At 41.9% G+C, this 26,593-nt stretch overlaps 1 protein-coding gene across 1 annotated transcript in view; it reads left to right on the plus strand.

Moving 5' to 3' along the window:
* Window positions 1–1,474: 1,474 nt before the first annotated feature.
* tubgcp6 (tubulin gamma complex component 6) overlaps window positions 1,475–26,593 on the plus strand; it is a 94,197-nt gene continuing 69,078 nt past the window's right edge. The window contains exons 1-10 of the mRNA XM_084060286.1: window positions 1,475–1,759; window positions 4,881–5,276; window positions 8,375–8,538; window positions 10,007–10,337; window positions 12,624–12,781; window positions 15,323–15,533; window positions 20,334–20,492; window positions 23,405–23,526; window positions 24,187–24,250; window positions 24,749–24,858. Of these exons, the coding sequence (XP_083916412.1) occupies window positions 4,896–5,276; window positions 8,375–8,538; window positions 10,007–10,337; window positions 12,624–12,781; window positions 15,323–15,533; window positions 20,334–20,492; window positions 23,405–23,526; window positions 24,187–24,250; window positions 24,749–24,858 (1,700 nt within the window). The 5' untranslated portion in view covers window positions 1,475–1,759; window positions 4,881–4,895. The remainder of the gene's footprint in view (window positions 1,760–4,880; window positions 5,277–8,374; window positions 8,539–10,006; window positions 10,338–12,623; window positions 12,782–15,322; window positions 15,534–20,333; window positions 20,493–23,404; window positions 23,527–24,186; window positions 24,251–24,748; window positions 24,859–26,593) is intronic.

Raw genomic sequence — 26,593 nt, forward strand, 5'->3', positions numbered from 1 at the left:
TTGAATCACCCATAGAATGGCTGATAACAGCCTACCGGAGCCTCCTGGTAGGCCAGTAGGGACCTACTGGCCCATAGCTATGGCATGAGAACGGTGATAATGGCCCCATTCAATGGGACGAGAACATAGTAGCAGGGGATTTCAAGCTGTTTCAGACCCGTATATTGATTTTCATTAGGCCATGCATGGAACCCCATTTCAAACCATTCTGCCCTGCAGGAACGTTGATATGAGAAGAAGTTTAGGTTCAAATGTAATTGTCTAAACGTCATAATTGTACATAACAAATAGATTGATAGCGGTGAGGATATTGAAATAAATTTGAATATTGGAATAATAATCACACATTTATTGTATTGTAATAATGTTATGGTTCATGGAATCGGACCTGAATGTTAACAGCCGCATTAACACAATTACAAAGTCAGCCAACCTTGGGAAAATATCACGGATTAAAGAATTTATGTCTCAGCAGGATTGTAACTTCTGTAACAGCGTCTTCACAGGTCTCCCTGAAAATCGATCAGACGGCTGTAGTTGATTCAGAACGCTGCTGCTAGAGTCCAATACCAAGAAAGTGGAGCATATCACTCCAGTTCTTAGATCTCTACACATGGCTCCCTCATGTCAAATAATTCATTTCAAAAATATTACTGCTGGTTTATGAAGCATTGAAGGGTTTAGGGCCAAAATACATATATGTGTGTTATATACATCATGACCCACCCAGACATCTAAGGTCATCTGGGAAAGGTCTGCTTAATGTCCATAGAATCAAAATAAACAGTTTATAATCGGCTATCTGGAGCACTCCACACAAAACTGCAGGACTGTAACAACTCTCAGTTCTTTTAAGTCACAGCTATAAAACCTTTCTGTTTGCCTTTTATTGAGATTTTTTTTTTTTAACTTACCGGTATTCTTAATTTTGCTCTCTAATACTTATTTTTTTTACTGAATTCAAATGTCAAACTGTTATAATGTGGTACTTTTGCTCAATGTTTTTTTTTCATGTAAAGCACATCGATCACATTTCAGAAATTGATCCAAACCATTACAATCCTAGAAATAACCTAAATAACTCTATGGAAATACCACAGTAGAACACAGTGTAATGACGCCCCCTTGATTACACTGAGGGTAGGGCTGTAAGGTGGTGGTCTCATTCTCTCTCTCTCTCTCTCTCTTTCTCTCTCTCTCTCTCTCTCTCTCTTTTTAGTGGTGTTGGCGCGTACCCGTGTGCGTGTCTGTGTGCGTGTGTGTGTGTGTGTGCATTCGCGCGCAATCATTGTTGCCGGATACTCTGTCATAGAAACACGCTGGCCAATAACAATCACCCTATGGACACAACCACACTCAGCCAACCACAGCCGTCCTTTCTACCGTTCTATCCAATCCTATGCGAGGAGGGGCGTAACCATACAAACTCGGTTGTATCGCGGTGTGTTTGGTGTTGTTGATGAATGGAGAGACAGACAGCACACTGTTGTTGTTATTAGCCTTTAGCTAACTGTCTGAGTGTCGTATCTCAGCATATGAAGTGGAATACATCTTTGCCATAAATCTAAACTCCTTATAAACCACTTATCCAGTGGTTGGTTCTTCCTTGATTTGATTCCTCTCCTCTCATTCTGTGGGATATGCCATGCTATCGCTATAGCAGCCCCAGCTAGCATGAATGGGAATGAGTGAAATGGGCTGATGGATCGATTCACTCATTCTACTGTCAACTGACTGAGAAACACATCTCATCGTGAAGGTAAATATGATCAGATAGGCAGGTTTAGCTGACATAACTAATGTTAATATTAAGCTGACAGACACTAGCTAGCTACAGCTAGCAAGCTAGCAGTGCTGTAATGCAGTGGTTCTCAAACGTATTCGTGCCAAGGACCCCCAAATTGATATGTATGTGGCTGCGGACCCCCACCTGAAAATGTGTTCTGCCAGGGACCCCCAGAAACAAAGATTTGTGTTAAAATGTTATGAATATAAGTTTGCACGAATCTTCAAGATTTTTCAAAAAATAGCAGATCTAAGCTATGAGCTTGTATATCTGCTATTTTTGAATAGCCAACGTATAAAATATGGCTTAAGTTGTTCAAATAATTGTGACACTATAGAACACATTTAGCTGGGGACCCCCTGGTACCCGCCAAAGACCCTTGGGGGTCCCCGGAACCCCACTTTGAGAACCAATGCTGTAATGCAGTGGATCTTGGGTTGGGGGTCCGTGGGACTGGGACCCTTCCCGGACCCCCCACCTCAAGGATCCCTGGGACAGGGGTCCTTGAGGGGGCTTCCTTCCAGGGGGTCCCCAGCTAAATTATTGATATTTACTATTGGAACCAAATAGACATTTTTTCCCCCATAGAAACGAGGTGTCATTCACTGCCGACATTCTTTCCCTTTTCTCCTTTGAACATATAGTGTTTTATGTTTGTTGATGACATGTATTATTGTCTTTTTATGCTGAATTGAATACATGCTGTAGGACCACAATGTTATGGCCTTTTAGCCTTAATGTCTTACTGTACCTGGTGCTGTTTACATTTCTGACTAATAAAGTATTCAATCAATCAATCAATCAATCAAAACAATTTAACTGTAAAACTGAGAATGTACAAAGGGAACCAAATGAACCCAAGGGTTCATTTGGTTCCCTTTGTACATTCTCAGAGTTATGGGTGTTTCTAGTTCCAACAAGGCATCATTGCCAGCCCATTCAAAGGTGATAAATTCACCCATAGTGCACCTGTACAGACAGCTTCTTAGATCAGGGGTCTTCAACGTTTTCAGGCCAAGGACCCCTTGGCTGAGAGCAAGATAAAGCAGGGACCCCCCTTATATATTGTATAAAATATTTATTTTTTCATAGATTTCATCGGCAACTTCATAGACTTGTTTCACAGCACTATCATGTTGGATTCATGTTAATGTGTATTTTCAGACATTTAACCATGCACTTAAACAATACAATACTTAGAAACCTGACCTTTCACTCTGTACTTAGTCTGCTCTTTTTTCCCCCTACACCAAACCACTTTGCCGAAAATAGCAGATTTACAAGCGCACAACGCCTTGCAGCGCGAGGCGTTGTGTGCTTGTAGATCTGCTATTTTTGGCTAAAGTTCTCCTCAGAATAGGGATGCTTGGTTGAAGTGGTTAATGTAAAAATCACACAAAGATTTGGCGGACCCCGTGTAGTAACTCTGAGGACCCCCTAGGGGTCCCCGTCTCCCGACCCCCTGTTGAAGACCTCTGTCTTAGATTATCATCCACTTTGTCTCTGTCAAGACTTTGAAAAGAATCCACCGTTATGTTATGAGCAACTTTCTGTCAGCATCACAGGTTTAAAGGTGTGAAAAAGTGGGTTAAATCTTAGTGTGTGTGCAAGCTCCATTGTTTTGAGGGCAGAGCAAGGAGAGAAAAAAAAAAGAGAAATGAGGTTAATAGACCATAGGGTGAGACATAATTAAGGTGCATGAACATGAGCAGCAGGTACTATACACATGATAAACTCTGTCAATAAACTCTGTGTGCAGCCATGATTTTCAATGTGTTAGTTAGAGTTTGGAAGCACTCATTTTAAATCACTCCACATCCTGCATCATTTTGTTCAATTTCGAAACAGGTTTGATTCATTGAATATTTTATTAGACATGTAGGAAGGACGTAGCCTGGTAAACCCCCCTCCCTCCGGAAATCTCATTTGAATTTGATTTCAGGAAGTAGGCTGTGAAACAAATGTGTGTCGCAAGCTTCTTCCATGTGAGGTTAGGAAGGACGTTGAGTGATTTACAACGAGTGTGTTTGCATGGCTGCACAGAGTTTATTTACAGAATCGTACTCATAACTTGACAACGGTGGATTTTGAAAACAAACCAAAAATAGTCTTGACAAAGAGGATAATTCAAGCTGTCTATTAGAGATGCAATATCGGGTGAGTCTATCGCAATTTAACACTATTAGATGGGACTTTTCTGTTAAATGAATGGGATGTCAATGGAGCTTGTTGCAACTTAGATGCAGATAGCAGCATCTACGCTGCTTGCAGGCAGCTATGTATGGGGGTCCATGGCCTGATGTAATATCAAACCGAGGGGTCCTCCTTGGAATGTGAAAGTTTAATGAGAACCAAGGCCGTAATGATATACCACACTGTTTCCCAAATAGTGGGTCGGGACCTAAGTTTGGGTCACGAACACATTTATAATGGTTCGCAAATAAATATCCCCTTTTTTTCGTTTCCTACATTGACATTTTTCTTTCAAATCATTTTCTTTTCATAAAAAAGTTTATCATAAATAAAATAAAATAATTTCCATAAATAAGATAAAATAAAAATAAAACGTTTAAGAAGTAGGCTTGTAGATCTGCTATTTTCACTAGTTTGGGTCCCAGGCAAACGTCTAGTAATTTCTCTTTAAAAAAGTTTTAAAAGTTTGGGAACCAACTGGTATGCCAGAGGTCTTCAACAGGGGGTCCGGGACCCCTAGGGGGTCCTCAGAGTTACTACAGGGGGTCCGCCAAGTCTTTGTGAGATATGATTTTTTTTACCTTAACCACTTGAACCCTAGCATCTCTCTTATGAGGAGAACTTTAGCCAAAAATAGCAGATCTACAAGCGAGCTTGTAGATCTGCTATTTTTTGGCAAAGAGGTGTATAGGTGTAGAGGGAAAAAAGAACAGTAAAAGAAAAACAAGTTTAATCTGAAACCCAATTGTAGGCCTACACAATATAGAGGGGGTCCCTGCTTCTCTGTCTCAGCTAGGGGGTCCTTGGGCTGAAAACGTTGAAGACCCCTGTGGTATGCCATTACCGAAATGCCCAATCCAATGTCACTTTGTCCCCCCCCCCCCCCTCCCCTCTCTGACAGGCTGAGGGCAGGCAGATGATTGGTGCTAACATGAACCTCAGGCCTCATAAGCCCATCAGCAACAACAGCAACAACAACAACAAGGCAGCCAACAACAACAACAACAACAGTCCCAGTCCCAGCAGCACCAGCGGCAGCATCACTGACCTGCTGGCCGCTCTGTGTGACTGCAGCCTCTCCGGGGTGTCATGGAAGCGCCGCGCTCTGGGAAGCGTCTCCAGGGAGGGCGTCCGCAGGGCCCTCAAGAAGCGGGCGTACGGTGCGCTGCTCTCCAAACTCTTCCAGGACGGCACCTCTAAAGGCTTCGCCCCGGCGCCGCCCAACGCCAACACCACCACCCCGGCCAGGAACAAAGTCCTGATGATTTCTTTCGACCTGCGGGTGGCGGGCTGCCAGGTAGGCCTGTTAGAATTGTTGTTAGATAATCACCTAGTCCAGGGGTCTTCAACGTTTTCAGGCCAAGGACCCCCTAGCTGACAGAGAGATGAAGCAGGGACCCCCTACTCTATATTGTTTTTTTTTTTTACTTAGTCTGCTCTTTTTTCCCTCTACACCTATAGCCTCTTTGCCCAAAATAGCCGATCTACAAGCTCTCAACGCCTCGCGCTAGATCGGCTATTTTCGGCTAATGTTCTCCTCAGAAAAGGGATGCTAGGGTTCAAGTGGCTAATGTAAAAAAAACAACTAAATCCTATCACACAAAGATTTGGCGGACCCCCTATAGTAGCTCTGAGGACCCCCTAGGGGTCCCGGACCCCCTGTTGAAGACCCCTGACCTAGTCACAATTAGAGATAATCGCGAATCGTCTCCATACATCTGTATAGATTAATCTGTTGAAAATGTTCATGCATTTTGAAATATCTTAAAAAATAGACAAGTGGCAAATTAAATGGACTTTATCATGCCTTATTTTTGTTTTATTTGCCTTATTTGTGGATTTTCTGCATTGTTTCTTTGCGATAAACATAAGACACTTTGGGGCTCACCTGGTAAGAGCACATATGCAGTGAATAAAGCTATAGTCCTTCTGACTCAAGGCTCTTTGCTGCATGTCATCCCCTCTCTCCTGTCTTTGCTATCTGTCTCGCCATCAGAAATAAAAAAATCACACCCTGTGTGAAGGTAGCGGCGCCTTTGAATACATTATGTCATCGATATGTGTTTATAATGTGTTTATAGCCATGTGTCATGTGAAGCTTGACCAATCACTTTGTTGACGGGTCTGACCAATCAGAGCGTCGACGACAGATAAAGTTAAAGGTAGGGTAAGTGATATTTTTTGGTTAAAACAAAAAGTATTTTGTTAAAAGGTTAAAACACTATATTCTGATAGTAATCATTGCTATAGAGTGTTTGTTCAGTAACAGGAGTCTCCCCGTCTCTCCAGCTCTTTAATAAACAGAAAATACATTTTTCGGTAGGTGTCAAAATCTCAGCCAATCAGGAGAAAGTACCCATTTTGAAGCTTAATTTGTATATTGTTCCAGTTCCAATTTTGTCTGCTCATTTCTTAGTGTCATCACTTCCAATTTCACTTGTTTAATCTGTATCCTGATTGAGTTCTCTGTGCTGGTTGGATAAAATTGGAAATTAAACTGAAACTGAAACGAAAATGCATTTTCTGTTTATTAAAGAGCTGGAGAGACAAGGAGACTCCTTTTACTGAACAAACACTCTATAGCAATGAGTACTATCAGAATATAGAGCTATTTAACACTTATTTTAACCAAAGCAAATCACTTACCCTACCTTTAAATTGAGGATCTAACTTTAAATAACTTACCTAGAAGGAGACTTTAGCCAAATAAAAATATATACAAAAAAAAACATGAGGAAATAAAAAATAAACCTTGACATCATAGTGATGTCATGAATAGTCCCCTTGCCTGACAAATCACAACCTTGACGGGCCTGACCAATCAGAACCTTGACGGGCCTGACCAATCAGAACCTTGACGGGCCTGACCAATCAGAACCTTAACGGACTCTTGGATTCTCGATCGTCTCTATCAAACCATTCTGTCATAACGGATGACTGGGTCCCGAACTCAGACTTTCTATACATTCACCCTTCATCTGTTCTTGTATCTTTCTCTTTCTATTCGTCATATTAACTTACCTAGACGGAGACTTTAGCCAAATGAATAATAAGATGAAGTCATTGTCATCGTTTATATAGACATCGAATTCTATATTCATGACATCATAGTGATGTCATGAATAGTGACCAATCACAACTTTGGCGCACCTGACCAATCAGAACGTTGACGCACCTGACCAATCAGAACGTTGACGCACCTGACCAATCAGAACGTTGGCGCACCTGACCAATCAGAACGTTGACGCAAAAGCCAGGCATAGAGGGCTAATATCCGCTCTATACCTAAAGGTATAGAGCGGCTAGCGCCGCTAAAAATCACACCCTGTGTGAAGGTAGCGGCGCCTTTGATACATTTTGTCATCGATATGTGTTTATAATGTGTTTATAGCCATGTGTCACGTGAAGCTTGACCAATCACTTTGTTGACGGGTCTGACCAATCAGAACGTTGACGGTGAACACGGACAAAGTCAGGTATAGAGCAGGATAGAGCAGCTCTATACCTAAAGGTATAGAGCGGCTAGCGGCGCTAAAAATCACACCCAGTGTGAAGTGAGCGGTGCTATTTATGAGTTATTAATTTCATCATGCATCTCGGTAGCCAATCACAGCACGTCCTGCGAAGTGACGTGCTTACATTTTTGAGCGGTGTAGCCGCTCCTATAAGTGGGTTTGGGACCGTCGTGAAAAGACTGTCATGAAAATGTGTCTTTCGCTGTACTGTGATTGGCTGACTCTATTCACACCCTTTGCTCAGTACTGTGATTGGCTAGCGAGACGCATGATGAAATTAATAACCTATAAATATCACTACGCACTTGAAAAAAAAATACTTTTTTTTTTAAGTGAGCTTCCATCACTGTGATGACCACTGTTGTTTTTAAATATCACCGCTCACTTCACACTGGGTGTGATTTTTGTCTCCGCAAGGAGACTATGTTTTCACTTTCCGTCCCCCCCCCCCTCGGCCAAGCTAACATTGGTCAAGCCTCACGTGACACGTGACAATACGTTGAAAGAGTGTGCTCTGATTGGCTAGTGAGACGCATGACGTATAGCGGCCTATAAATAGATGTGTCACTTAATTTCATCATGCGTCTCGCTAGCCAATCACAGCGCGTCTGCGAAGTTTGAAGTTAATTTCATCATGTGTCTCGCTAGCCAATCACAGCACGTCCTGCTGGGTGTGATTTTTTTTTTTTTAGCCTACGGGCGTGTTTTCCACAGCATGGCGTCACAGCGAAAGACACATTTTTTCACGACGGAAAGAAAAACTTTCACCACGGATGGGTCCCTAAACCCTCTTATAGGAGCGGTTGCACCGCTCAAAAATATATAAATCATACTCATCCTAACCTTTCATGATCATGACACAACCTTTCTACCCTGCCAGGAGGATGCAGAGAGGCTGGAGGAGCTGCTGGGGAAGCTGCCCGAGGCGCCCGCCGCCTCCGGCCTGAAGGAGATGGACGCCGTCCTGGAACTCCTGGTGCACCTGGCTGGCTCGTCTCCGCTGCCTCCTACCTCCTTCAGCAGGGACTACATGAGAAGAGAGAGGCATGTTCATGGTTCACGTCCACCATCAGGGTTGCCAGATCTGCTTATTATAATTTCCCCCGCAAGATTTTATTTGAAAATAGCCGAACTACAAGCTCACAACGCGTCGCATCGCGACGCGTTGTGAGCTTGTAGATCAGCTATTTTCAAATAGCTGATGTATATGTTAAAGTGCTCATCTGACCCATAGTCGCTTCTTTTGGGCTGGTTTTCCTAGACCTGGTTGCTTGTTTCTCTCACGAAATCTGGCAACACTGGTCACATTATGACGATCGCCTGATCCTAATTATTTAACCCATTAAGACCATGAGGCTGATTCTACAAATGCCTTCTAAATCAGTAGTTCTCAAACTTTTTCGTTATACATTTTTTTCCAACATTCTTCGAACACTTTTAAGATTTTTAGCAGATGCACGGTGCTTGTATATCTGCTATTTTTGAATAGCCAAGGCTAAAATCTAAAATGACACAGTTGATATCTCAGTTTTAATGGGTTAAGATAATCACTATTATTTGTGCATAATAGTTCCTATTCATCTTCTGTATACGTTCATCTGTTGGAAAATTGCGGAAAAAGCTGATCAACAAGCTCATTTGTACTGTAGATCGGCTATTTTTGTTATTTTGGAAAAATTCTGAAAGGATAAGATTCTGAAATGTTTTGGCCTGATTTGGCTATCGTACATTATTTATTCTTGGAGCCAGTCATTGTCAGTCATTTCTTTGTATATTTAAGTGATTAGTCATATCTGCCTCATACGATTAATGTTTACAAAGCCTCAAAGGCAAACAGAAATGTAATTCTTATGTACCAAATGATGTTCCAAATGCTCAATGCCAAAAACACAACTAAATCATTAATCGCAAATTCTGTGCAACACAATTAGTCATCAACTAAAAACGTCATGGTTGTTGACAGTGGTGTAGTAACTAAGTACATTTACTCAAGTACTGTACTTAAGTAAAATGTTTAGGTGTTTTTACTTTACTAGGGTATTTCCAATGTTCATTACTTTTACTTCTACTCCACTACATCTCCCTGTCTCTCCAGCTCTTTAATAAACAGAAAATACATTTTTCGGTAGGTGTCAAAATCTCAGTTTATAAGCTTAATTTGTATAGTGTTCCAGTTCCAATTTTGCCTGCTCATTTCTTAGTGTCATCACTTCCAATTTCACTTGTTTAATCTATATCCTGATTGAGTTCTCTGTCCTGGTTGGATAAAATTGGAAATGAAACTGAAACTGAAACGAAAATGCATTTTCTGTTTAATAAAGAGAGACAAGGAGACTCCTAATACTGAACAAACACTCTATAGCAATGAGTGCTATCAGAATATAGAGATATTTAACACTTATTTTAACCAAAGCAAACCTTTAACAGAGACAGTGCAGTATTGATACTTTTACTTAAGTAAAACATTTGAGTACTTTTTCCACCTCTGATCGTTGAAACAACCCCCCTATAGGCACGTGCTGCGCAGGCCTCCTCTGGGCTCCTACATCAGCGAGGAGCTGCAGAGGCTGGAGGCCCAGGCCTGGGGGCTGGTGTGCGGAGAGGAGTGGGGTCTGCTGGCCGGGGTGTGCGGGACCCTGGGTCTGATGGACGCCCCGCCGGGCACGGGCCTCCTGGCCATGAGGACCCGGACGGAAGGCCACGAGGAGGAGGAGAGGTTCCAGAAGGAGACCAGGACGTCGCTGTTCGGAGCGCTGCAGCACTCGCGCACGTCCGACCTGGACGTCAGACTGGACCTGCCCCCCGTCCCCAGCAACGCCGACGTCACCGGGCTCCTCATCAGGGTAGGAGGAGTCTACTGGCCTGGCTTACACCTCCTCCACAGTTACAGTAGTATCAAAGCCTATATATATAACCTGTTGTTTCTTTCATAGTCCATTACGTACTCATATTCAGGGGTGCACATAACTTTTTAGGTCTAGTACTCAGAAGAGCACCTGGAGATGTGACTGGGGGGGGGAGATTTAGCACGGTGCCCGCCGGGACATTTTTGTCAACGGGGCTGCGCGAGAAAAAAGGACGCTCTGCTTCCAAAGTCCGCCGTTTTTCGCCGTTTTTTTTTCTCACGCCGTTCGGTGAACCCCCCAAGGTTGGTGCCCTGTGCTGCGCTGCTTTTATCCGCCAGATTGGGACGTTCACGGCATATTTTGCACCATTACGGTGCTTTCATCATCGGTGACGAGTGCCTCTAAGAGCCGCTCGCCCGCTGCAGCGAGGCGAGACGATGCGAGGTGCTGCAAAAAATGGACATGCCGCAAAAAAACACGGTTTGCTCCTTGCTGCTTGTACCTGTATGAGTGAGAGACAAGTACTGTACTAGCCTCTTGATTCTTGGTATCTATCTCAGGTCTTGATTATCCAAATTGAGTAAATCGGTAAAATCCTGAAGAAAGAGGGTAATACACTATAATGATAATAACGTACAGCTTCAAAGTGATAATTAGGCACCAAAATGTGACTCATACAGTACAGCACAGGTCTTCATCAGGTGGTTCATTGTAGGATGTAGAGGGCTGTGGACACTGACCCTAACCCTGTCACTACCACTGACATCAACATTAGGCAGGTTTTTTCCCCAAACAAAATTATTAAATAGTATTAACGCGAGAACAATTGCTTTCATTATAGCATGCTAACTTTCCAGGAATGGAAAGCCTGGTTTCCCCATCGATGATGTCACTGGTAGGCGGGTCCACAGCCCTCCTCCGAGACACAGACCGAGTAGACAAAAACGGTACCATATTATAATGAGCATCAGAGCATGTGAGCGGAGCGGAGCGACGCGATTTTGACGTGAGCGCAGAGCTGGTTATAAAAAGGTTGGAGCGCTACTCAGAGCGAGGACCGCCTCCCGCTCCAGGCCGCCCTCGCGGGGGCCGCGCACCGAATGTTTGAGCATGCCCGGTCGCACGGACTCAGAGACACACAGACATCCGCAGTGCACAGCGCACCGAGATGTCATTAGAATTTCTACTTTCTTTTTCTTTTCTTTTTTTTACTGTTGAGCGACCCGGTTTGAGCGGAGCGTGGAGCGAGATTTGCGCAAATCAACGTGAGCGAGGAGCGACGGGGAGCGGAGCGCGGGGGGGTTTAACATGAGCGAATAGCGAGCGGCATTTCAGCCCCCTGGAGCGCGGAGCGGCATTTTCACCCGCTCCGCTCCGCTCACATGCTCTGATGAGCATTAGTGAGGAACCAATTATATGAAGATAGGTTGGCAAGATCTACAAGCTCGCAACACGTGTTGTGAGCTTGTAGATTGGCTACTTTCAAATTAAGTTTAAAATGGGGCTTAAGTGGTTAAGCATACAATACTCCACTATACAAACACTTTTCTAACAAAACAAACAAACCGTAATATATAGAGACAGCCCCAGGTGACACAATAATAAAGAAGAACAAAGGAACTATAAACAAAAAAATGAATATTAAAATTCATTTCATACACAGACGGCGGAGGCTCCATTATTCATCATTGTTTATGATGTTTGGCCCGCTGAGCCTTTCCTTTATCCCGCTTTTTTTGGATTTATTCCCTCATTGTTCAGCTCGGAAAATAATTCACACCGTCCCCAATTCCCCGTATTAATTAACCCGTCAAAACCGGGAAAGCGTCTGTGTCATTTTAGATGTTAACCACTTTAACCGTTATTTTATACTTTGGCTATTCAAAAATAGCAGATATACAAGCTCATAGCGCGTCACTTCGTGCCGCGCTATGAGCTTGTAGATCTGCTATTTTTGAAAAAACATGAAAATTTGTGCAAATCTTTGAAAACATATATTTTTCTAAAGCGAACATTTCTAACTCAAATCTTTGCTTTTAGGGGTGGAACAAAACATTTTGAGATGAGGATCAGTGGCCAAATACATACGGTATTATTTTGGGGGTCCTTGACATGAAAAAGTTTGAGCACCACTGATATAGCAACATACTTTTTTTCCCTTCAGAACACTGTTAGGATTTAGAAGACATTTGTACAAATCGTCCTCAGGTCTTAATGGGTTAATCCTAACCGTTACAATGCACAAATGCCTTTTGTTGTTGTTCCATTGTCTTTCCTCTGCAGGTTCCCCCCAGTTTGGACCAGTCTGAGGACGAGGGTTTCCTGTCGGCGTCCAACCTGACGCCAGACTCGGTGCCCAGTCCCACCCCGGAGGCCGACGTTTGGGAGGCCCTGCGTACCTTTGAGCCACGGAGGCGCCGCTGCTGGGAATCTGTCGGCGGGTGAGTTGAGTTCGTCAGTCAGCGGTGCCTGCAGATGCAGTCAGAGCAGTGTGTCCTCATACAATGGTGTCGGAAGGGACCAACACATGGGTCACGGACCCATGTGTATGAGTTGCGAGTAAATATCCCTTTTTTGGGGCGGTGTAACATTGTCAGCTATTTTTACTGTTAGATGGGGCTTAATTAGGTTGATTGATAATGTGTTTGTGTACGTTTTAGGTCCCGGGAAGACACCAAATGTACCTTTTTGGGGTCTTTAGCTGAAATGTTTGGGAACCTGATTTATAGAGGCACTGGTGGGGAGCTCACTCTCCTAGTCCTGATTCTCCTACTAGCTTCAGTGTCTAATATTTTTTTGAAACGGGAGGTACTGTAGGGTCCAATACGGCGAGATGATTTGGGGAAGAGGAAGAAAATGATTCACGACGATTTATTAGCCTACGTATCTGTTCGACAGCTGATCCCTCGTCGCTGTCCTGTCTCACTACTTACTGCTGCAGTCTGAAAACACAATATACGCTAGTAGTTAACTCATTCAATCCGGGAACGCATCTGTGTCATTTTAGATTTTAGCTGTAACCATAATTTTATACTTATTGGCTATTCAAAAATAGCGGATCTACAAGCTTAGCGCGGCATAGCACCGAGTGCCGCACTATGAACGCGGCACCGAGTGCCGCACTATGAACTTGTTGATCTGCTATTTAAAAAAAAATCTTGAAAATGTTTTCAAATCTATGAATATATACATTTTTAAAGGGAACATTATTGACTCAAATATTTGCTTCTGGGGTTCCCTGGAACTAAATATTTTCAGATGGGGGGGGTCCGCGACCAAATTCATATAATTTTGGGGGTCCTTGAGATGAAAAAGTTTAAGAACCTTCAACCACTTTATATTATAGTAACAAACGTTTTCTCAGAAAACTGTTTTCTGGATTTAGAAGACCATTTGTAGATGCGTTCCCGGATTGAATGGGTTAACGCCACTCCACTCAACCCTGCAGTCTGTCCTCCCGGCATGAGTGAATGCTTTGGTCCCAGAGCGACACGGTTCATTTTTCCTCCTCGCGGTCTGTGTGTGTGTGTGTCGTTCATCATGGGAATAATTACAGCTGAACATGGGGCAGGTTGGCTTACACAGTGATAAAATATTATGGCTGAAAAGTCTGTTTCAGAATCGTTTTTGAGTGAAAAAAAATAAACTCGTTTCAGAAGCCATCAGCAGCATCGCGCTCTCTCACACGCACATGCACATGCACACGCACACGCACACGCACACGCACACGCACACACGCACGCACGCACGCACGCACGCACGCACGCACGCACGCACGCACGCACGCACGCACGCACACACGCACACACACACACACACACACACACACACACACGTGCACACACGTGCACTAGGGGTGTGCCGATACACTAATTTCACGAAACGATACGATACGATATTTGGCTCACAACTTCGATACGATTTCGATACGATACGATACGCACTTTTTTTATTATGAAAATATATGGAGGAGAAAAAAAGAAAATGCAAACAAATAATTCTGTTTTTGCATTATTCAGACATGCAAACTTGTAGCTTTTCAGCTACAATAGCCGTTTTGAATCCAAATAGTATGACACCTGACCCGAAAAAAAAACATGTTGTCACTCTTTTCACTTCGGGGCCGTTTGCATGCCTGATTATTATGATAGTAAAAAAAAAAAAAAAAAAAAAAAAAAAAAAATTTTTTTTTCAAAAACGATATATTTTTTTTCCAAAACGATACATATCGTCGCGAAAACGTATCGCGATATATCGCGGGACGATATATCGGCACACCCCTAACGTGCACACACACACACACACACACACACACACACACACACACACACACACACACACACACACACATGCGCACACACACACACACACACACACACACGCACACGCACACACGCGTGTTTGTGTTTTGCCCTCCCGTGAACACTGGTGGTTTGTTTTATTCACCCGAAGTAGTTTAAAAGATTGGGAGCTGCCGTGCGCTGCTGTATGCTGAGCTGCACTTATCTTTATAAAAATAGGTGCATGCAATTGTGTGTACTAGTCTACATTTGCAATTTGTTGTTTTTCCTTTCAAATGGTTTAAGGGTGGGGTTTACGTACCAAACACAGCCAAATAGCATATTATTTTATTCTCTCTCATCAGAAACTTTCTTGTAGCTTATGACTGGAAGTTAATGCCAGTCAAATGAAAGTAATGCTTGCCAGGCAATCTTGTTCAAATGAATCTGAATTCATGAAGTGAAACATTTTGTAGTTGCTTGCCAGAGACTGAGACACATGAGAGCGGGTTGAACAAGAACAAAGGCAATGCACGAGTGTGTGTGTGAAGGCAGCGCTTTCACCGGCATGAGTTAGAATTTTACCCGTGACCAATAATGAATTTTCACCCTTGTCTTAAAAAACAGAGTTGTTCGCAGCATTTGAATCAGAATTGACATTCTCTCACAACACAACACCAAACGATTTTTATCTCCCACTAGTCCTCCAGGGAAAAGGGAGCTACCCTACCTGACAGAGGCAGGCAGGGAAGCCTTTGATCAACTCTACCGGCTCTGGGAGGGAGAGATGAGGATAGTGAGTGCGACCCCGTCTCCCTTGATCCCCCTGCCCCTGGATTCTCAAACCCAGCTGGTGACGGACCTCCTCAATGTCCTGATCGGAGTGGCGTCTACAACGTTCCCTCTCAACCAGGTACGGTACATTTTATGTCATCACAATCCTTGTTCACTGCAGGCATCTGTTGATGAGGCATATGGCATCATCATATAGACATGAATTCACAGACGCCGCATTGGCCGCCAGGGACGTATGTCAACGTTGCTGCCATGTTAAAGGAGACATCCGGACATGTTAAGTGTTATCTTTGATGTGTCGCTAATCACTCACCAACATTGAAAGGGACGTTGAGTTATTTCAGAAATTCCCCTTCGTCCAGTCTGGCGAGCCCCTCCATTGGCATAATGGGAGGCGCGTGGAAGGCTGAAATTCGCCTAATATAACCAATGCAAAGTTATTTTTTTCTCTACTCCTGCTCATTGTTGAGTGTCATGATACTCAAACATGCACTGAATGTCGCGAACGAGCCACCATTAGTGCAGAACGAGATGACGCAGGTTGCTTGTTTCTTCCATAGATGCCAGGTTCTATGGAAGAAACAAGCAACTAGTCTGGTTGAGTTATGGCTGATTTTATAATTATTACTGTTACTAACTACATGAGATAAGGTGTTTTGGCATGAAAACACATTTTAAAATTAACCCAAGTCTCCCATATCATAAGATAACTACATCTGACATTTGTAACAATGCCGGCCCCCATTGACACATCGCTACAATGAGCAGCAGCATCAGCCAATGCAGTATCTATATCTATAGATAGATAGATAGATAGATAGATAGATAGATATAGATGTGCTTGGAACACATTCAGGTGCAATGTCTGACCTCCCAAGTGCCTCAGAACTCAGAAACAATGTATTGCCTGTATGTAGAACATGGTCACTTAGGACAAAACAGTCTACAGGACCAGGCTCAGACGACCTTCAAAAAAAAAAGCATATGTGGTGGGAGTTGTAGTGTAAGTACTAGTGGTGTAGTCAAGTGTTTATGTCAGGTTGCTATGGAGCCAGGCCCAGTTATCCACCTTAAAACCTGCCATCTGTTTTGTATGCATCTATTTTGAGGATCAAAAGCGGCGCACATCCATTTTCCATTTAACCCATTAAAACCGGGAAAGCATCTGTGTCATTTTACATTTTAGTTATATACACATTATAGCATCATACGTTTTTCAGAAAACTCTTAGGATTTAGAACATTGGTTTAGAACAGTACTTTTCAAAAATAGCAGAGCACAAGTTCACAGCAAGCCGCGCTGCGAACTTGTACATCTTGTACATCTATTTTTGATTTTTTTTGAAAAATATCTAAAATGTTATCTAAATATCTAAAATGTCTTTTTAACACAAGTCTTCTCTTCTGGAGGTCCCTGGCACAAAAATCAGATGGGGGGGGCTATATATATGTATATTTATCAATTTGGGGGTCCTTGACACGAAAAGGTTTGAGAACTTCTGATTTAGAAGGCGTTTTCAGAATCTTAAAATAAAAAGACAAAATAATGTCTCTGAAGGAGAACATCGTTCAGCCCACACAGGTGGGTGGTACCAAAAATAAATATGCAAAAAGGGAGCTACACTGTAGCAAACTTTTATTTAGTCTCTAAATATTCATCTATTTTGGACATGTCACTATAAGGCAATCATTTTTAATAAAGGTTTTGAATATAGCCGATCTACAAGCTCATACTGAGTCACAACGGTGTGCTGCGTTGAACTTGTAGGTCTGATATTTTTCAAATTCTTTGGATAAATTGTGGAAATCTTTGATTGTTAAAGATGATCTGAATATAGGGGCTTATGTGGTTAATTAGTCCCCCAACAAAAGATGAAGTGATTGTCAGGATCCAGAAAACATGATAATAATGATTATGACTGATTGGCATGATTAGCCAGGTTTGTTCTAGTTTCATTCAAGGCAGCCATCAAGTCCCATTGTTCTATCAGGAGACCAAAAGGGGAGGTAAATGTAAATTCCAATCTCCTTTGTACATAATAATGTAGTGTTCGTTGATGACATGTATTATTGCAGGGGTCTTCAACAGGGGGTCCGGGACCCCTAGGGGGTCCTCAGAGTTGCTACAGGGGGTCCGCCAAATCTCTGTGTGATAGGATCATTGTTTTTTACATTAACCACTTGAACCCTAGCATCCCTATTCTAAGGACAACTTTAGCCGAAAATAGCCGATCTACAAGCTCTCAACGCCTCGCAGGGCGAGGCGTTGTGAGCTTGTAGATCTGCTATTTTCGGCAAAGAGGGAAAAACGGGCAGACCAAGTACAGAGTGAAAGTTCACTAAGTATTGGTGGTTTAAGTCGTTAAATGTCTGAAAATACACATTAATATGAATCCAACATCTATGAAAAGCTTTAATCTGCACAATTTTATGTAATATATAGTGGGGGTCCCTGCTTCATCTCTCTCTCAGTTAGGGGGTCCTTGGCCTGAAAAGGTTGAAGACCCCTGTATTATTGTGTAAGTTTTCTATGCTATGCTGATTAATTGAATACATTAGGACCACAATGGAAACAAGTCCTCAGCACTTTTTTTTGTGCTTTCCTTTTAACCTTAATGTCTTACTGTACCATGTGCCGTTTACATTTCTCACTAATAAAGTAGTCAATCAATCAAAATATGTTGGAGGAAAGCAGGAAATAGATTATTTTCTCTTCCATTGAGGAAGTGCCGGAGGTACAGTAAAAAGGCACAGCCAGTCAGAATCCAATCTCACGCCTGGGCATTTCCTTCCTGACATAAATGGTCTCCCTTCTTCCCTCCTCGTCTCTGTTGTGCTTTGCAAGTATCTCCTATTGATCTTCCAAGATTTCCAGCAATTGTTATTCATAGCTAATTTGAATTTTTCCACGCCAGTCATCTGTCATCGTCTTAACCCATTGAGACCTGAAGCCGATTCTACATGTCTCCTAAATCTCAACAGTTTTCTGAAAAACTTATGTTTCTATATCAGTGGTGCTCAATCTTTTTCATGTCAAGGACCGGCAAAATTATATGCATTTGGCCGCGGACCCCCATCAAAATATTTTGTTCCAGGGACCCCCCAGAAGCAAAGATAAAAAATGTTCACTTAACATTTAAAATAATATATATTCAAATATTTGCACACATTTTCACGATTTTTCAAAAATAGCAGATATACAAGCTCGTAGCGCGGCACTCGGTTTTTAGCTCAAATCTAAAAATGACACAGTTCCAGATCTTAATGGGTTAAGTAACAAAGTGCCCGTTGATTGCATCAGCTTTTTTTTTACCATATTCTTTTGTGTAGTCTGAATAAATTGTCGCTGGATAAATGTCTATCTCTATGATAATGTAAGATACAGATAATCTTTTCTAGAATGGAAAATAACTACCAAGACGTCGAAGGTATTTATGCAGGAGAAATTTGCCTTTTAGATTTTTCAAGGCACCCAGACTGTCTGGAGGTGACAGTACAAAATTGTTTACTCAGTTTTTGACTTTATTTTTTGCTTAGTTTTTTACTTTTTTACTTTGATGCATGTGTGCTGTGTGCACGTGATCATGAGTTGCATAACACTCAATGCCCTAACACCTCTACTAAAGCTACAGAATTGTGGAAGAATCCTGTGTAGGCCCAGTCCACATAATGGAGTATATCTGCTTTTTCTTGGTAAAGTGTCAGTGTGTTTAATATCAAAGATAGATACTGCTACCATAATGTGATGACTGGAGCACAACCGATGTATTGGTTTGGTCGATACAGTATATGGGTCATTCCTTTTTTTAATGACATCGGTATCTGCAAGTATGCAGCCAATGCATAGATTTAAAAATGTTTCCAAAAAACATTTGTATTCATTTGTTTCCTTATAAGTTAAATGGTCACATAGAAACGTTAATTAAATCAAAGTTTTTCTGAATTGCTTGAAAATATTGCACTTTTTGACAAAATATCGGTAAACATTTCGGTATTAAATCAGTAATCTAGGACTCATGTGTCGATCTGACATGTGTCGGGCTCTAGTGATGACCCCTGTTTTGTCCCCCTCTCTGTCGTATCTAGGCTCCAGTCCTACCTCTTCTATCGCTCCTGTTTTATATGGGTTTTATGCCCTAGCCTTGACGACCTTGCAGGATTGTGCAACGGCTAAAATGTAACTTGGATAGCATGTTATGTAGACAGATCATATGCCAGGTCATTGTTGGCCTGGCATCCTATAGTATGTATAGTTTCAATGTAAGCTGATGATAGGTTCTTGGTTTACCTATCTATTAGTTATTATTAGATTATTGTTTTACTTATGTATTACTTTATTCAGGGACGTGCACAGATAGACTCTAGGTGGTGCTAGAGCACCTGCCCTTTGCCCTCTTGACCAGAAGTGCCCTTTTGAAAAAAGTTATTTTCTTCTTTTTTTCCCCCAGTTTACAGCAGGGGGTCCTCAGAGTTACTACAGGGGGTCCGCCAAATCTTTATGTGATATGATTTTTCTTTTTACCATAACCACTCGAAACCTAGCATCCCTTTTCTTAGGAGAACTTTAGCCAAAAATAGCAGATCTACAAGCCCACAACGCCTCGCGCTGCGAGGCGTTGTGGGCTTGTAGATCTGCTATTTTTGGCAAAGAGGTATAGGTGTAGAGGGAAAAAAGAGCAGACCAAGTAAACAAAAAAAAGTATACTTTACTTGAGCACCTGCCCCTCAAAATGTCTGTGTACGCCACTGACTTTATTATTAGATTACTATTTCTATGCATTTGATGTATTGTTGATGTATTATGATGTATTATCTTGTGTCCTTGCTTACTGTAAATCCCTCTGGATTAAGAGCGTCTGCTAAATGACTAAACTGTTATATCACCACCAAACGTTTGTGTTTGCTCTCTCTCTCCGCAGTGTGTGCAGTTTGACGTCAGGCCAGGCGTGTGTGTCTCAGGAGCCTCCCCAGAGAGCGTGTCTCGTCTCCTGGGTGAACTGGCTCAGTATGGCACCTATTACCTGAGGCTCAGCCGCTTCGCCCTGCAGAGTGCTAACAAGAAGGGCCTCGTCTTCCAGGTAACACCGGCAGTGACAACCACACCATCACACACACATTTAGGCTGATGTTGCAGAATGGCAGCCCCAAATCAGATTATTAGGAATTGCATGGATTAAAGCAGGGGTCTTCGACAGGGGGTCCGGTACCCCTAGGGGGGGTCGTCAGAGTTACTACAGGGGGGGCCTTCAAATCTTTGTGTGATAGGAACCTTTTTTATTTCTTTTTTTGAAAACCTAGCAATAGCATCCCTACTCTTGAGGGGAACATTGGCCGAAAATAGACGATCTACGAGCTCACAACGCCTCGCGCTGCGAGGCGTTGTGAGCTTGTAGATCGGCTATTTTCGGCAAAGGTGTATAGGGGAAAAGTACATGTTTTTGTATAACTAAATAAAAGTACATGTTTTTGTATAACTAAATAAAAGTACATGTTTTTGTATAACTACATAAAAGTACATGTTTTCTAAGTATTGATTTAAGTGGTTAACTGTCTGAAAATACACATTAACATGAACACGACACTACACAATGATAGTGCTGTCAAACACGTCTATGAAGCTGTCTATGAAATCTATGAAAAAATGTAATCTGCAGCACAATGTTATACAATATGTAGTGGGGGGGTCCGGGCTTTATCTCTCTCTCAGCTAACGTTTAAGACCCCTGGGTTAAAGCTCTCAGTCGCCACGACTGATTTCAGTCATTAACCCATTAAGACCTGGAACTGTGTCATTTTTAGATTTGAGCTAAAAAGCATTATTTTACACTTTGGGCTATTTAAAAATAGCAGATATAGATCTGCTATTTTTGAAAATTCGTGAAAATGTGTGCAAATCTTTGAATATATATATTTTTAAAGCGAACATTTTTAACTCAAAACTTTGCTTCTGGGGGTCCCTGGAACAAAATATTTTGATGGGGGTCCGCGGCCAAATACATATCATTTTGGGGGTCCTTGACATGAAAAAGATTGAGCACCACTGATATAGAAACATACGTTTTTGAGAAAACTGTTGAGATTTAGGAGACATGTAGAATCGGCTTCAGGTCTCAATGGGTTAATGGATTCCATAGAACATGATGCCATGCACTGAAAATAGACTATCTACAATCTCACATTCACTTGCTATGGGCCTTTGAAAACAAAATCATGTCTCGTCAAAAATGCGGGGGGAAAAAAGGAACTCAAGGTACAGCCGATTCCCCACAGACGCTAACCAGGAAGCGGATGGAGCAGTAGATCTTGCGGATCACGTGATCTCCTAGATCAGGGGTCTTCAACAGGGGGTCCGGGACCCCTAGGGGGTCCTCAGAGTTACTACAGGGGGTCCTCCTAATCTTTGTGTGATAGGATTGGTTTGGACATCTTAGACGTCAATGGCACTCTGGGCGTTGGAAAAAATGTGACGTTTTAGACATCAATGGCACTGAATGAGTTAACATGATTAAAAGCTGGACTTTTGATATCAATATTTTCAAAGCTTTTTAGAAGAAGGCTGATGCACACCTCCAAGGTTGGTGACAGGGGCGTCGGCAAATGTTCAGAAGGGACTCTGCGATAATAAATCAAAGAAAAAGGCCCTGCACATTGTCTGGGATTTTCAAAAAGGATGCTCTTTATTAACTCATTCCCTGCCTAGAACGACTAAAACGACTTCTGTCCATAAGCCATGCCTGCCAAGAACGACTAAAATGACTTTTTAAAAAAATAAAAAAATATATATTTTTTTTTAGATTTTTTTTTTTTTTTGACCCAAAGACCAAGGAGATATGATTTTTTGAAGATATAGACTCCCATCCACTTCCTTGTTAACTTAAAACTTTAAAATGATGTATCTCGGCTCCTGAGTACTTTATTTTTTTCAATGAAAAATATGGCAGTGTCCAAACGCGGCCAGAAATAATTCTGGCAGTGAATGAGTTAAATCGACGTTGCGGTCGTTCATCGGGGACATTTCTGTCCCGATGAAGGTCTAACGACCGAAACGTCGATTTAATCCAGACAGTGTGTGGGAGCTTTTCCTTTGATTTGTTATCAGAGGATCCCCTTCTGAATATTTTCAAAGCAAAAATGTTGCAGTTGTGTAATGGGAGTACTTGGATTCAGAAATCCAAGTACTCTCGCCCGGTACTGAAGACAAAAAAATAGAATCACTGCGGATAGTTCTACCACGTCTGAATACACAAACATGATCCGATTACTTGCAAATAACAAGTGTGGACAGTCAGTTCTAAAGATCATATTTTGAGAAACGAATAGCATTTGCCTGCACTTTGAACAGCCTTAGTTAGAATGGTTGGACTGTGACGAACGGTCAATGGTGGAAAAAGTACTCAAATGTTTTACTTAAGTAAAAGTAGGATTACAACATTATGAAAATTCTCTGTTACTTACAAGTAAAAGGCCTGTGTACAAAATGTTACTTGAGTAAAAGTAAAAAAGTATTGGCATCAAAAAGTACTTAAAGTACCAAAGTAAAAGTACTAAAATGCTTGAAAATAGCAGATCTACAAGCTCACAACGCGTCGCATCGCGACACGTTGTGAGCTTGTCGATCGGCTATTTTCAAATAGCCTATGTATAAAATAAGGCTTAAGTGGTTAATGTATGTGTTATAATGTAATAATGTATATCTGCAAGGTAACTAAAGTTTTCAAATCATTGTAGTGGAGCAAAAGTACAATATTTGCCTCCAAGATGTTGTGGAGTAGAAGTAAAAGTATAGACAATTGGAAACACTCCAGTAAAGTAAAAAAATACCTCAAAACTGTACCTAAGTACAGTACTTGAGTAAATGCACTTAGTTACTTTACACCACTAGACGAGTGTTACAATAGCAATACACTCATGTATTCAGCTAGGGTATACACTACACTACACTGTGGTGTGCAGATAACGGAAATGAGAAATGTGTGCGTCTGTCTCCTAGGCTTTCACAGGTGGTCTGAGGAAGTACCTGCATTACTACAGAGCCTGTGTCCTCAGCACCCCGCCCACACTCACTTTAATCACCATCGGCTTCCTCTTCCGCAAAGTGGGCCGGCAGCTCAGGTGAGAGACCATGTCAGCTGTCAGCAGTGTTAATTTATGACAGCAAATTCTTATTTAGTCTTAGTCTTATGTTATTATTCTTATTCTTATTAGGAATAATGACAAAACAAAACATGTGATTTTTTTTGTTTTGCGTGTGCGAGCGGCTGACCCGCTCACCCACAGCCCGCATAATTGCCTCTGAAATCCTGACTCGACCACCCGCGCCGCAGGTTGACCCACGGGTTACGGGTCGGCCCGCTCATCACTACTGCCCTCCTAATACGTGAGCGGGCCGTGGTTTTTCGATTACCTTTTTCATTTATTTAATTGGATTTTGCTATTGTATTTAATTTTTTTCATTTCCCCCCAAAAATATTAAAAATAAATGAAAAAAGTAATTGAAAAAACACGGTCTCCTCACATATTAGAAGGACAATGTCAGTCACCAGAACCAAGGACGGGTGTTTCTGATGAATGGGTTGAATGAAGTTACACTAGGTTTTTTATAGGAAGGGGGCGTGTATGATGAAATGAATCTAAATACTGAATCAAGCAACTTAAAAACTGCCCGGGGTGCTCCCAAAAGCCTGAGGAGACAATCAAATTACCCAATTTTTTGCGAAAGTGAAATATCCCTTTAAAATATGACAAATGTGTGTGTACTGTGTCAAATCCAAGGTACCTGTCAGAGCTGTGCTGTGTGGACGGGCCCTCGGGCGTGGGCCAGGCTACCTTCCCTGTGGTGAGTGGTGCTGATCTGTAAACTGTCTGTCTGTCTGTCCGTTAGTTTTACGCCAGCGGTTCGCAAACACTGGGACCCATTTTTGGGTTAGGCCAGTGGTTCTCAACCTGTGGGTTGGGACCCCCACATGATTTCTTTTTTTTTGTTTATCTAACATTTTTCCAATGTTTGCATTTGTGAAATAAAAACAAATATCCACAATATAGTCCATAAAAAACGTTTAAGGAATTGTGAAAATAGCAGATCTACAAGCAACACCACGCGTCGCAATGTGGCGCGTTGTGTCCTTGTAGATCTGCTATTCTTACCGTTTTAGAAACAGGGCTTAAGAAGTGATTAAGTCATCATATATTTTTGTGTCTTTGAGTCCCCGGGGGGGGGGAGAGACATCAAATTGTAAAACTTTGCATCTTGAGGGAACCAGGCCGCTTTGTTTATATTGTGTGCTAATCAGATGGAATCAGTGTCAAGCCAGCTGCTCTTTGTCTCCCCCCGCAGGGCGTGAAGATGTTGTCCTACCTCTACAACGAAGCCCAGAGCAACTGCAGCAACGAGAACTACCCCGTGCTGCTGTCACTGCTGAAGAGCAGCTGTGAGCCCTACACACGGTCAGTAGCCTGTAGTGTTGATTTTGACAGCAAATTTTGATTGCGTTTTAGTCATAGTCTTTTGAATCAAATTCCATTTAGTTTCAGTCATATTTTAGTAATCTGAAATGTTTTATTTTTAGTCTAGTTTTAGTCGACTAAATATCATACGTTTTTAGTCGACTAAATCTACAGATGATTTAGTCGACTAAAGTGTATTTTGCCGGTGCCTTGATGGCGTCGCAATGGCTGATTTTACACTTAGCTGCATGCTGAAAATAGCCGATCTACAAGCTCACAACGCGTCGCGCTGCGACGCGTTGTGAGCTTGTAGATCTGCTATTTTCAGAAGTGCAACACCCGAGCGCAACCAAACATAAAATGACTTGTCTTTTTAGTTCTACTTCTAGTTTTTATTTGTTGACGAAATTATCAATATATTTAGTCTTAGTTTTAGTCATCATAGCTTAGTTTTTATTTAGTTTTCGTGAGTGAAAAAATGTAGTCGAAAAACATTTTTTTCGTCATAGTTTTAGTCGATGAAATCAACACTGGTACCCTGTGCTGCTGTCGCTGCTGAAGAGCAGCTGTGAGCCCCTACACACGGTCAGTCGTCAGAGTCACAGCACAGGCTTTTACAGGTGTAAAAAGACATGACTGAGATTTTTTTTTGTTTTTGTGCTTGCTGCATTATTATGGAGTAAGCTCTGGAATAACCTTCCCCTTCACATTAGATCCGCCCAGTCCATCGAGGCTTTTAAGTCCTTGCTTAAAGAAAACTGTTTAGTACTCAAATAAGTGGTCCATATGCACTTCAGATTAATTTAATCAGTTGCAGGTGTTCATGCTACATACATAGTGTACATACATGCATACATACGTACTGTACATGCATACATACATACATACATACATACATACATACATACATACATACATACATACATACATACATACATACATACATACATACATACATACATACATACATACATACATACGATCAGCATCAAACTTGGCACAAACATTAGTCAGGGGTCTGCCATCAGAATAGCCACACCAGGGGCCATGTGTGGCCCTCAAAGGCCACATCAGGACCCCTCGGGTGCCACAGGCGCACCGTTGCTCCAATCCGCAAAACATTCCACAATTCTATTTTAATAAACAAGTAATTCCATCACTCATATTATAAGCATCAGATCACAGATCAATTCTCCTCCATTTCATTATCAGATGTTGTACAGTGTACTCATATATTTTATTTAGTTTCATACGATACTGTTGATTCAATTACATTATTCAAATAATCATAATTTTCATCATGTCCAGCATTAGATCTGCCACTCCGCTTCATTACATTCAAGATCCTCTTTCTTGACCGCCCTGTGGTTTTGTAATGGCCCAGTACTTTTCCCATATGAGTGTGTGTCTGTGTCACAGCATCTGTATGTGCGTGTGCCTGTTTGTATTGCAGCAGCGTCGTGCCCCCACACCCTAAGCAATCTATGTGTGTGTGTGTGCGTGTGTGTGTGTGTGGTAATCTGCTTTCACCAACCAACTTTTTCCTCCTTGCTCCACTGTCACTGCTGCACAAAACGCCCCAAACATTAGGCCTACATCACTCAAGCTGAGTACAATTCAAACACATGATTAGACATAATACAGTATGGTCATAAAACAATAAAATACATCAAAATAATATAATCACATTCTTGATTATTTATTCAGGATCAAAAAAGTAATATTAAGGAACGAC

Source organism: Gymnoscopelus microlampas (genome assembly GCF_963454915.1).
Source record: "Gymnoscopelus microlampas genome assembly, chromosome: 6".
NCBI classification, from domain to species: Eukaryota; Metazoa; Chordata; class Actinopteri; order Myctophiformes; family Myctophidae; genus Gymnoscopelus; species Gymnoscopelus microlampas.